At 38.6% G+C, this 13,969-nt stretch overlaps 1 protein-coding gene across 3 annotated transcripts in view; it reads left to right on the top strand.

Moving 5' to 3' along the window:
• The first annotated feature begins 548 nt into the window (after positions 1-548).
• rttn (rotatin) overlaps positions 549-13,969 on the top strand; it is a 73,141-nt gene continuing 59,720 nt past the window's right edge. For 2 of the 3 annotated variants that reach the window (XM_083530248.1, XM_083530246.1), the window contains exons 1-6: positions 558-722; positions 3,581-3,768; positions 5,919-6,102; positions 6,266-6,346; positions 12,493-12,583; positions 12,714-12,828. In XM_083530248.1, the coding sequence (XP_083386374.1) occupies positions 692-722; positions 3,581-3,768; positions 5,919-6,102; positions 6,266-6,346; positions 12,493-12,583; positions 12,714-12,828 (690 nt within the window). In that variant the 5' untranslated portion in view covers positions 558-691. Of the gene's footprint in view, positions 723-3,580; positions 3,769-5,918; positions 6,103-6,265; positions 6,347-12,492; positions 12,584-12,713; positions 12,829-13,969 lie in introns of all 3 variants that reach the window. The other variant, XM_083530247.1, reaches the window with a different exon arrangement.

Here is a 13,969-nt window from a genome sequence, read left to right as displayed (position 1 = left end):
AAATCAGGATATCATTGTTTAAATATTATTGTATTAATATTAATAATGTTAATAAATTAATACAAAGAACAATGATGATGCTAATAATAATAATAGTGATAATGATGATGGTGTTTTATTTATTTATGTATTTATATAAAAAGCTTTAGGAGAATGGTTGTGTGTAAAACAGCAGTTTATTTTAGTATTAAAGAGAGTAAAAGTCTTCCCGTGGGCTCACCACCTGCAGGAGGGACCGTAAGGGACGGTGCTGTGAGGATTGGGCAGCAGTCGAAGGCGGGGGCCTGCTTAGCCGGATTACGGATAAGCGGGAGAAAATGAATGAATGTATGAGAGAGTAAAAGTTTTGGCCCCGCGCATCACTGTCCCGTCTCTGGTCTTCCAACTGTCACTCCACCTTTCAAGGCTGGCACTGTGTGAATCCAGAATCACCATGTAGTGTACTGTGTAGTGCGCAGAAACTCCTATTGAATTGCTTACTATGTAGTGCACTGAAATAGGGGATAGTAGACATTCGGGATACAGCCAGCGCAACAGTTTGTTCCAGAGCCGGAAGTAGTTAAAACTGGCGCCCTGGTTAAAAAACAAAGCCGCGTCCACGCTGTTCAACGCGGTAGGAGGTTAAAGAGGAAACATGGGCTGCCTGGAAATACTATAGACACTCATATAATTCATTACAACTAACTTTACAATGGAAGTTTCATCTCTTATTAAAAAGCTCGGTAAGTGGACGCCTGTGCTCGCGCTATTGTTAAGTACTAAAGCTAGTCGAGGTTAGCCATGAAGGTTTGACGGAACATGAACATGCTCCCAAATAAATAATAATAATAATAATAATAATATATATATATATATATATATATATATATATATATATATATATATATATATATATATATATATATATATTAATTAGTTTGCAAAGTCTGTTTTTTTGTGTGCCCCGAGTTCATTCTGACATTTGTATATTAATGCTGCACTTTTAAAAATTTAGCTAGTTAGCTTCCTTTAACCCATTCTTAACACCTAACAGACTCTATTTCTTTAAAGTTGTATAAACTAGAAATAAATTTTAGCTTCAAAAATATTCAACTAATATTTTTTTTTGTGTTATTATACAGTATTGTCGTTATCCAGCTTACTGCTTTGAATAAATTTGGTTGCCATGGTGATTTCTTACCGTTAGAAATAACGCTCTCTAGAGTTGTTTTACGAAATAAATAGATAATAAATAATGATTTAGAGTGAATATGTCGGATAGTTTTGAAAATGTCTTTCAAAAAATAAAACAATTATTTGTTTGTTGTCACGTGTCAAAAGTCTAAAAATTGAGTAAACATGAATATTCATTAGTATGTTAATTAGATACGCCCCCAGTTTACTTTTTCAATAATAGTCTGTAGCAGGGGGGGCTTAAACTTTTTTCCTATGAAGGGTAAAAAAGTAAATTTAATTATTAGATAGATAGATAGATAGATAGATAGATAGATAGATAGATAGATAGATAGATAGATAGATAGAAAACTCTGTAACCTGCTTAACTAATGCAGATTTATTTTAAAAGTTCAGGTTCAGTGAAACTTCTGGAACAATGAGAAACAATCCTATTTATAATCCAGTTAAATGCCTAATACAGATATTCAATGACCACTAATGAGAGACATGAATCTTGTTCGTATTTTTTTCAAAAGTCTTTCCGAATGGCGAGCCCCCAGTCTAAATTGGGTGTAAAGGAAAAGTCACCCTGAAACATAATAAATGTGTTTAAAAGTATTTGAGGAGTTTTCAGTGATTATGGTGTTAATTTGTGCTTAATTCTTTATGATTTCTTGTTGTTGTGATGCCAACTCATAATAATGCTGATACAGTAGATTTAATACAAGAAAAAGTTGTCAATTTGATTGATTTCCAGTGTTTATATCCTGATTTTTATTTTTTTTTAAGCTTTTGTTTGTTTTTGTTGAAACCTCTTTATCTGACCTTACGGTGCATTTTAACGTTGGCATCCTATATTGAGTTTGTTATACAATGCTGTTCGACAGTGCTGTGGGGTTTAGCCCTCGCATACATTCCATGGAAAAAGAGCGATGCAGTAGCGCTTTCCTTTAGTCCAGTGGTCCCCAACCTATTTTGCCCCACGGACCGGATTAATGTCAGACAATATTTTTACGGACCGGCCTTTAAGGTGTGGCGGATAAATACAACAAAATAAAATGATACGACTGGCATAAAAACTGGTATTTTCTAAATATAATAATAAACGTGAATCCACGGTGTTGTTTTTTGGTAATTTTGCTAGCTTGGGGGTTTGAATTTAGCGGTAATGTATTATGTTACCTGCCGCAGCTCCTTTAATAAGGTAGCAGATGTTGGTAAGACATGTGACCGAGGCATCATGACATGCATCAAGAGTGAGTCATAGACAGATGTGGTGGAGAAAATCCAGAAATATTCCAAAAGAAATCATCGTTCAGAATCAGATAATAAATTAAACGGAAATAATGTAAGTTATGTATTCTTTCTGTGCGGCCCGGTACCAGTTGACCCACGGGACGGTGCCGGTGCCGTGGCTCGGGGCTGGGGACCACTGCTTTAGTCGGTCAAATTATCTCACCTCCTCGGCTAAACAATTCTAATACCGCTGAGAGTTTGTATGTTCGAGCTTTCGTTAATATGTGGAACATCATCAGAAAGTGCAGTTTTTTTTTCTTTTCATAGGTCACCATTAAATACAATCTAATGCTGGTTTATTAGGACAAAGACTAAGAATACTATCAGTCTAAAACTCTGTTGGGAGAGAAAATGGTTAGAAAGTGAGTTAATTTTGAATATATAAAAGAAGTGCAATACATCAAAGAGGTCTGTCTCTAGGCGTCATTTGGAGACCGCAAGAAACTTAGGTGGAAGACATCAGGTGGAATTTGTTTCAGAATAAAGACGAGTCTGGAAGCATGTCTTCCTTGTACCCTTGAGAATCTGAGGCAGCGTGATGCAGTGCAAGGTGTAATAAGATCTCTGAGGTGGAGCTCTGCTGGACTGGGTTTTAAATCCTATGCTGTAGCTACAGGATGCCTGTGGAGGTCACGTAGCAGTGCGGTGGTGTGGGAGAACCTTGGATCGGTAAAGACATGTCTTACGGCTGCATTCTGGAGCGGTTGCAGCGGTCGAATGTCTTTCAGAGGCAGACATCCCAAGAGCGAGTTGAAGTAGTCCAGTCTTGGGATGACGATCGATTAAACAAGCACTTGAGTGGCCCGTGTGGACAGAAACAGATGGATCCTCCTGATGGTGTATTAGTGATGCGAGAAGAAAAAGACTGCTAATTGTCCATGCTCGAGATCAGGGAGTTTGCAGCAAAGCTAGCAAAGCAACAGACTTGCGAAAGACCTCACACACATTTCCCGATGAAATTGTTTGATGGTGTTTTAGGGTGATGTTTTCTTTCAGCTTAGGCAGTGTGTGCTGTCCATGCCTGAGTGCGAAATGCTCACGTAACACTCCGCACGTCGCATTAGGTGATCTCCCTCCAGGGCCGACTAGGTGGAGTTGCTGTTGTTATTATTGTTTTTCTTTCTCCCAGCTCACTCGTTAGTGGAGATCCGAGTGCGCTCCCTGAGGAACATTGTCTCTAAGCTTCAGCTCAGCCTCGTCTCCCCCGCTGATCTTGTTCAGGAGCGGCAGCTCTTCATTAACCTGCTGCACTGGTTTAACTTCCCTGAAGTCCCGCTGCAGGAGGAAGTTTTGCAGCTCATTAACACACTCGCTACGGTACAGTATCGCAAACGATCACACAAAACCACACAACAAGCGCGACCTAAAATCCTATAGTGCATGTAGATTTTTTTGGACCATAGAGAATTAAAATAAATAATCGTGACTTTCCAAAGTAAACATGAACTCCATCAGGATCATGTTGGGTTTTTTTTCGCAGCGAATGTGGGCGATCCTAATAGTTTTGGTACAACGGATCACAAAACTCACGGTTCAGATCAGATTGCGTTTTTTGAGTCACGGATCGAATAATTTTTTGGATCAGCAAAAAATAAATGGGGAGACAAATATGTATTGCTTTCCATTTATTATAAGAAAAGTTACAGTAAGGAAATGCTCCCATAATTGCGATTTAAAACCTTTCAAGTTCTTCAGCTAGCGATTGTCGTCGACTGATTAGCACGACTCGTTCACGTGAACATGTGTACACACTCTGTGTACTTACGAAATGACTTGAAAAGCAATATTGGCAAGAAAAAAACCTGCCTTTCACCCTGCAAACGCTAAAGAATTAAGATTAATTTGCAAGATAAAAAAAAAAAAAAAAGAAAAGTTAATCCGCGGGTCACGTGCAGGCCAAACGAGTCGAGATCAGTACGGATAGCATCAGATGAATCTGACAGTGAAACAAGTGAAGAAAACAGGCTTCCAAAAAAAAAAATTCCAAAGCTTTCAAATTAAAAATAATAATAATAATAAAAAAAAATGGTCAGATGATCAAGACTTGATGTCGCGAATAAAAATCATAATCCATTTTCGGGTTTCTAACGCAAAATATTTGGGACTACACACGCTACAAATACGGGTTTGAATAATCCTGAGGGTGGTAGCAGGCTGAAAGGCTGTCAATCAAGCAGACTCATTCGAATATTAGGTCACGCCCAGACCGCTTTCAGAGCACCCTTTTGCAATGATGCAAGGAACGCAGACACTAAAGGTTACGCACACATTCGATACCTTGGTATGATACAGACTTAGGAAATATTTCAAATGTTATACAATTTTAAATTGAAAAAATGTAAAATTGCTTATTGTGCATAACTACACTGAGCAACATAGTCAATGAATCATCACTATACGCAGGAAAATACATCAATATGTATTTTTAAATAAAATACCAAATACCTTAACTTTAAGCGTATCAAAATAAACTACAAAATGCGGCAGCCACACTGTGTATTAAAATAAACTACTGCATTTTTGTATTTAAAAAATACAAAAAAAAAGAAAATTCTTTACAAACCTTCCTTCAATTGGCCTTTTTGATCTGTTTCTTCACCATCACACCGACTTGGTTGATAAAGTAAACAATGTTTGATAGCAACAGCTTTTCTCTGGTGAAGCCACACAATAAATCTGACATATGCAACCAGTTAACAGATTCAATATTTACATGCATAATCCCTGTGATCTTCCAGATGAAGGTTAATTTTAAAGTAACCAACAGTTTAATATTTAACAGTTTGCAAATGACTCTTCATTATTTTCTAATTTAGTTATTAGGTGTTTGGTAATGAAGGGCTTCTTTACATCAGTAACACTGACTCAATCACAAACAAGTCATTCATAACAATATAACTGATGGCACCTGAATTCATGGCAACTAGTTTCTAACAAATTAATTATTTAATTGTTAATCATAAATATAATATTTTATGTCAGGCAGTCTTTCATACAGTGGAATGCAAAATCATGATCCCACTAAACAGCTACTTTATTTAGGGTACAGTATTTGGCCAACATTTATTAAGCCATCATTGGACACCTTTTAGAAAGCTGGCAGCCTGCACTATTCTCTTCCATATGGAGAAATGTTCTGTTCTGATCTCAAGAAGTCTGGCAAAATACTGAGTAGGCACCGATCAGAGGCCGCATTTTTATGATGTCATCATTAAGACTTCTAACAAAGCATTTTACAGTATTTTCAAACTACAGAAATGCAAAACCCTAAAGTATTTCGATTCAAAATATGAAGCCATTTCCATCAACCCTATCAAATACAAACGACAAAATCCTATTTTATATTTGAAATACGTATTTAAAACATGTGTCATAAATACTGACTATAAGAGTTGATTGTATGTAATGTTTTAAACTTGACCCACAAATGTAGATTGTCAGTCTATCTTTGCTATCGTATGTTATAGCACCCAACCGGAGCCCACATGCTTAGAGATGTAGGAGGAGTGGACTTTTTAACGCAGCTCTCGTCCAATGTTGACCCCGAGCTTCGACCTCTCACCGAGACCATCCTCGACCAGCTCTTCCACCTTCATATTTACTCACCGAGCACTCCCTCGAACCAGCAATCGAGCTCCTCTTTTCAGCCCGGTAAGCCTCTAACACGCGACATTATGTTGATTTGCAGCACGGCATAAAAGAACGTCCTCCAAGAGCGCCACCTTAACAAAGAGTACCAGCAGCATCTCATTCACCATGCCAGTATAAAACTGATTTATGGCACCTCACTGAAGCTGTTTTTTAATATTCTCAGTGGAGGAGATGTCAGTTAGAGGATATTTCCAGCAAAACGCACCGAGCCAAGCAGATGCTGCACCGCCTCCCAGTGTATTAGGTACGTGCCCTCTGAAAAACCTCATATCAACTCATAAAATGATGCCATGGACGTTGGATGCAACTTTTAGTGTATTTTCCTTGGCTTTGCGTGTAGCTACACCATATCAACAAAAGTATAAACAGTATGTCTGTCTGAACCAAAGAAATAAAAGCAAACTATCTGTACCACATTGAATTGCATAAGCATCATATTTTTCCATTGTATCATATTGCATTGAATGGCATTGTGTTAAATCGAAAATGTATCATTATCTACTATATGGATGGATGGATGGATGGATGGATGGATGGATGGATGGAACTTTATTGTCCTTGCAAAGAACAGGTACACAGCAACGAAATGCATTTTAGCATCTACCAGAAGTGTAAGTAGTAGCAATTGTGCAAATAAACAAGTGCAGAAAATTTGTAAATATGTACAGCTAATAAATATTAAGACTATAGCAGTAAAAATGTGCAAAAGCCATTAAGCAAGTACATTTAAGTATATATGCTTATATGCAGCTTGTATAGCAGTATAGATTTACTGTCCTCTGAAATTAACGCAACATGCAGCCATTACTGTCTAAATAACTGGCAACAAATGTGAGCGCCATTTAACCATGCAAAGACACACGTCCTATTCATCATGTTCATGTTTTTGTCTGCTTGGCAGTTAAAGAGCAGTTATAATGTGGTGTTTTGTGTACAATTCTCTCATACTGACCTCTGGATGTTCAACAAGGCACCTCATGGCAAAGACTCTCTGAGGATTTAAGAATGAGAATTGTCGCCCAACACAAAGATGCCGAGGCTACAAGAAGATCATTATTACCCGAAACTAAGTTACAGTACAATGGCCAGTGTCATACAGAGGTTTTCCAAGACGGGTTCCACTCGGAACAGAACTCGCAAAGGTCAATCAAAGGAGTTGAGTCATCATGCTGTGCGTCAGGTACAGAAGCTTCTTCAAAAACACGCATGAGTGCTGCAGCATTGCTTTAGAGGTTGCAGAAGTGGAAGGTCCACTTGTCAGTGTTTAGACCATACAGCACACACTACAAGTTGTTTTGGATGGCCATCTTCATGAAAGGAGCCTCTTCTGAAGCTGTCTTACAAGAAAGCCTGCAAACAATTTGCTCAAGAAAACATGTCCAAGATCATGAATTACCACATGTCCTGTGGTCTGATAAGACAAAAATAAACTTGTTTAGTTCAGAAGGTATCAGCATGTATGGTGACGCCCCTGGTGAGGAGAACCAAGAAAATCGTGTCTTGCCGCCAGTCAAGCATAGTGGTGGTAGCATCATGGTCTGGGGCTGCATGAGTGCTGCGGTTCATTGGTAAACATGGATTCCAACATGTGACATTCTGAAGCAGAACATAATGCCCTCCCTTCAGAAACTTGGCTGAACGGAGGTTTTACAATATACCGCCAAGATGACAACTGCTTTGCTAAGAAAGCTGAAGGTGATAAAGTGGCCAAGTATGTCTCTAGACCTGAACATTATTAAGCACCTGTGGGGCATCCTTAAGCTGGTGGAGAAGCCCCATGTGTCTAACATCCAGCAGCTCGGTGATGTCTTTAAGAAGGAGTAGAAGAGGATGCCAGTAACAACCTGTGCAGCTCTGGTGAATTCCATGCCCAGGAGGATTAAGGCAGTGCAGGATAACAATAGTGCTCACACTAAATACTCCCACATTGGACACAGTTTTGACATGTTCACTTAGGTTGTACTCACTTTTTTTGCCAGTTATTTAGACAGTAATGTGGCGACCCCTAATGGGAGCAGCCGAAAGAAGAAGAAGAAGATTTAGACAGTAATGGTTGTATGTTGAGTTATTTTAAGAGGACATTAAATCTCCTGCTATAAAAGCTGCACATTGACTAAAATTTATCCAGGTTTTATTTCTATAGTATTGTCTCACGAGAAGACTAAAATGGTTGCTGAAATGTACTCACTTTTGTGAGAGACAGTAAATGTAAAATATTATGCAAGATCTATGTAAGGCACAATATATGTAGAGAATGAGGGGTATATTAATTTGCAATATGTACTTTGTATGTACAACCGTACAGTGATTATACATAGTCTTTATGCAGTGTTCTAACGGTGCTGATAGAATAGGGGCGACTCGTATCGCATCGGTAGCTGCTTCATACGTATCTTTAATGTCGTTGGCTATGCATCGTGATGTGAATCTATCGGCCGCAATTATGGAACTGCACATCCCTACCCTGTGCACAAAGCAAGCTCCTTGACTATATGCTTTACATGGGACGTAGTTGAAAATCTGGAGTGGCCTGCTCTAGAGCTCTGAGCTCAAACCCTATTGGACTCTTTTGGAATGAATTGGAATGCTTACTGCACCCCAGACCTCCTTATTCTACCTCAATACCTGAAGAGGCTTTCTTCCAGTGACAGTGTGTTTGTCCTGTAGATTGGGTGTACATATGAGCCGTATTGGCGTTTTACTGTGTAAAAGATATTTGCAAAGTTTTCTTATTCTCTTCAAAGTGGCGAAAATGAGAGAAAGCGATGTTTCTTGTGCGACACGGTAAAAGGCACGAAGGTGCTGTAGGACACACGTGGCGGCTTCAGGAGCACGTATGTGACAGATGGTGCATTATAGTAATGGTCTTCAGTGAGGTTCACTCAAAGCATGCAGCGTTCCAAGTCCAGTGTAGGACAGGGAGGCCTCAGGAGCACTTGCCCCAGGCGAGTCTGCAGGGAATTTACAAATGCGGTGTGCATGTATTTTTTAAATTTTTTTTATTCTTCCTATCCTTGATTTCCAGTCAGAGAGGCTTATCGATATTGCTGTCAGTCAGCCATGGAGGCTTGACTCCGCTAATCCGCCTCGCAAACGCGCACATCCGCGGTGTGAAACTGGTTGGGGATTAGTTTCACACCTAAACTAGGTGTGGCATCACACTATAGCTGTGGTCGGGAACCACACGTGGCTCTTTGACAGAATTTACGTCGCTCTCCAGCTGTCTCCCTTCACTAAAATTTTATTGTTAAAAAAAATACATATAACAGTCACCAGAAATCATCTCCCTACAGAAAAGACAATTACAATTCCTTTGTTTTACAGCAAATCAAAATGAATGAAAAGTCAGTTTACAATGAAATGACGTCGTTCCGAACAATGCGGCACCGTGTTTAAGCTCCACCACACCAATAAACGGCTAACCACTTGCGTTTCCATGGGAAACTTGCGCACGCAGATTCAAACAACAGCCGTGAGTGGTGATGGAGAAGAGAACAATTTTAGAGGAAAGTTTCAAAACGAGTGGACAGAAACATATGCGTTTATTGAAAACTCTGGTGCTCTGTCTGGTTTGCACCGAACGCATTTCCTCTGAATAAAAGAAAATCAAATGTTAAAAGACAATTTGAAATCTGACAGATGAGAGTTTAAACACTTGCAGGAAATTGAACCTGACCACTTATAGACCAGACTCAAAGCTATTAACAGGACAACGCAAAGCCAGAAGTCGCTCTAATTGCGAGTATGCCGAATATAGGGTAACGGATGTGTAATGAAGCTTTATTTTATGAATGTTTAAAAGCAATGGAAATATTTTTTGTTAACTTGTGTTGCTGCATATTTTGAGTTGTTTTTAGGCCTAAATAAAATTGTTATTGAACTGTTATTTCCTTAAAAATAGTAAAATATTTTTTTCCCGAAAGTTTTTTTTTTTTTTTTTTTTTTTAAACATGCATTATCCAAAACTAAAACAGTGCTTTGTTCTTCACTCGTGCACTTACTCAACATGTGTGGCAACATACTTTGAGTTATTTGACCTAAGTAAAATTGTTATTTAAATGCTATTTATTATAATAGTAAAATTTCTTTATTTTAAATACCTTTTTTGAAGAAAACAAAAAGAATGTATTAACGAGAATATTTTTTAATGTACTTTGTTCGTCATTCATGCACTTGCTCAACATGCAATGCTTTATATTTGTTTATTTTTGAGTTGGACATAAATAAAGCTGTATTTTTTTTTTTTATAGTAGTAATATATATATATATTTATTTTCAATGGCTCTTTGAAAAAACTTCATTCTGCAAAAAGAATTAAAAATGGCTCTTAGGCGAAAAAAGGTTCCGGACCCCTGCACTATAGCATAGAATAATAAAAACACAGTGCTGAAAAAATGTTTTGTGAATTTTGCTTCCAGACAGAAAGAATATCTTTCAATGTAATCATTCTTCTCATCCAGGTATTTCCACAACATCCAAATAGAACAGCACCAACATTTAGTTTTTTTACTGTGCCATAGTTTCCCATTAAAATGTAAAGTTTCCTTAAAAAAAAAGTTTTGTTCTCAGGTCAAAACAATCACCTAAATATTACAGTATTAATCACCCATTTAAAAACATACAAGCTGGTAATGAAAATGGAAAATTTATGAAATCTTTCACATCCTTTTTATAAAACGAAAAAGAATGAATCGAAAAGATCTAATCCCCATTACCGGAGATTTTCCGAGGGTGATTTCCTATTCAGTCACGTTGTTATGTGAGAAAGTGTGCAATCTTCACAAAAAGCAACCAGGTGTAAAGCCTCAGAAATAAAGGGTTTGTAGTGAGCAGATAAAAATTGTCTAAAAAATTCATACCTTATATCTTAAAAAAATATAGTAAAAAGAATCAACAGACATCCCAGAATAAATAAATAAATAAATATGCTCTTGTATGTATGCAGTGTGCCAATCAAGTAAGCAAGTAATCAGACTGTACACAAATTTCAGGGCAAACCCCACTCTTTGTCACATTACAGCTTGATAATACGAGGTGGTATCGAAAAGTTCCGTAACTAATGGTGTTGGCTGGTGCTATTCTGACTACCACATCTGCGGTTTCATCATGGACAGCAAGTTAGATAAAGAGCAAGCGTGAAATTCTTTGTGAAAACGGGCAAATCTGCCACGGTCGTTCGACATACGCCAATGCTTTAATGAGTCGTCGGAGGTGTTTTGAGCTTCAAAGCAGAAGAACGTCACTGGAAGATGACGAGAGATCAGGTAGACCTTCAACGAGCTCAACCCCTGAAAATGTCGAAACCATTCAGCAACCTGTGCATAACGATCGTCGGAGAACAGCCCACACAATCTCACTTTCGCACCCAGCCTACTCACCAGATTTGGCTCTTCGCCCACTTCCCGAAAATAAAGATCCAACTCAAAGGTCGCCGTTTTGAGACCGCTGCGGAGATCCAGCGCGAATCGCAGAAAGTGCTTGATGCGCATCAAAAAACGTCCAGGAAGCATTTCAGAAGTGGCAAGAGAGCTGTATTGCTGTGCAAGGGGACGGTGTGTGAACTTAGATAAATAAAGTACTGCCTTATAAACTGTGCGTGTGCACGTTCTCTTCGCTCCTGGGTGGGTTTCCTCGGGGGGTTCTGGTTTTCTTCTCTTGTGTTCCTGCCCTACCCTGGATAGAACACTGATGCAATTTTAATTTTATAGCGCTTTGAAACAACGGATCTTATCACAGAGCAGTTTTACAGAAACAAATAGATTAGAAATATATATATTTTTTTATATATTTTTTAATTAATATGCAAGTCCCAGGTGACTGTGGCAAGGAAAGACGCCTTAAAATGACATGAGAAAGAAGTCCTCATGCGATTTAAAGGTGCAGATTTATTTAATTTTTTTTTGTATAAAAACACCTTGCATTTCAGCACTTTTCTGAATTGGCCCCCGGTGTTATTCCCAGAATCTCTTGAAGCCCTTTTTTCTTTTTTGGAGACAGCCATGGTTTTAACCTCCAACGTTCTCTCGGGCTCGTCTTTCAAGCGCTGATATTTCTCCAGCTCCTCTCTTTGGATGTCACTGTTACTCTGGGATTGCCAGATCTATCACCACTACTGTTCTCCGCACCTTATCTATTATTTACTCCTGTGTGCAGTTCAGAAGTGTTTGTACCGTGGCATTTTTCCATGCTACATCTTCAGTTTCAGCCTGAGACAGGAGGCTTCTTTTGATAATGTTTACATGCTGAGTGACTTTCACTGTAAATGCTGATTATTTTTTTCCCCTCATTGTTAAAAGAAAAATTAACAAATTCTAGAACAATATCCAGTGTTTAAAATATTTACCCTTTTAAAAAAAATAATAATCTATTGGTCTATCTTGTGCTTTGCAGTGAACACCTCGGTCAGATGCTTAACGTTTTCAGTTTTCCCCTGGTTGTCCTTGACTGCAACTGACAGACACATATTATCATCAAATGAAAGGTGTGTATATGTGTGTATGTGTGTGTGCTCAAGTTCCATTATTGCTGTCTTGCTGTCCAGAATAAATCGACTCGTAGCATTCCAGGGTCAAGTTTAAAGTGTCTGACCTCGATCTTGTTTAAATGTTCAGCTCTTTGAGAAGCGATAATCCAGACTTGGTCCGGACCACCTGCGAACTTCTGAGAGACGTCATCATGCAGGATTTCCCAGCAGAAATATTCCTGCAGCGGCCAAGAATAGTGCAAGTATGCTTTTACCATGCATTTACAGAAAATTCTCAATGATGGTTACCTCACTTACAGGGCATAGTATGCAAAATGACTATCCCATTTTAATTGGGACTGATTGGCACAGAGGCCAAACCTATTATGTTTCTTGGCATTAGGCATTTCTTAGGTCGTTTTGACAATTATTGCTGGATCTATCAGCCAAAAATCCATACTGATAGTTTTTCCTGGTTGCATCTGAGCTGGAGTCGCTGTAATTATACAGTATAAGAGCGTCCTCTAGAGGCGATTCACTTACATCACATGCTGTTAGTTCATAGTGCATTAACTAAAGTTAACAGATAAAAAAAAAAAAAAAAATGTATTAGCAATTTTTCAGTATCAAGCAAACAGTAAACAATACTCCTAAAGCATTTACTAACTTCTGTTAATGTTACAAATGGAATCTTACAGTAAAGCGTTACCATTTCATTCAAATCCAAAGCCCTCACACGCGAGTTCCTCACCGGAAACAACATGATCTCACTTCCGCACCCACCCAACTCGCCAGATTTGCCTCCTGCGGATTTCACCATCTTCTCAAATATGCTCAGAGGTCCCCTTTTTGATGCCACTGTGGAGATCCAACAGGAATAGCAGAAGGTGCTTGACACGCTTCGAAAAGAGACTTCTTTTTAAACCTTGTAGGCCACAGAGAATATGCTTTCCTGGTGTATAGGCCAGTCCTCCCTGGAAGGGGTGGGGGGGGGTGATGGGTAGAGAGGCCACATCCTCTTCATTTAAGCTGGCTTGTACATTGTCCCTGCCTTCTAACATTAACATTTATGGCTTTTGGCAGACCCACTTATCCAGAGTGACTTTCAAGTACAGCTAAGCAGTTAAGGGCTTTGTTCAAGGGCCCAGCAGCAGCAGCTTGGTTTGGTGGTGTTTTAAGTCTAATGCCTTAACCAGCGAGGTACCACTTCCCCACGTACCTCTTTCTAACTCCCACTGACATGCACAGTGGCAAAGGTTGAAAGTAACAAATTACATTTCTTGAGTGTTTTTTTTTTTTTGTGTACATCTGGACTACTTTTAAAAAAAGTTGTAATTGTAAATTTACTTTTACTTAAGTATGTTTTGTTTGATATATTGCACTCAACTACATTTTAAATCATAT

The sequence above is a fragment of the Silurus aristotelis genome (assembly GCF_946808225.1).
Source record: "Silurus aristotelis genome assembly, chromosome: 25".
NCBI lineage: Eukaryota > Metazoa > Chordata > Actinopteri > Siluriformes > Siluridae > Silurus > Silurus aristotelis.
The sequence above is the reverse complement of the archived record's forward strand: the minus strand, read 5'-3'. Positions and strand labels throughout refer to the sequence as shown.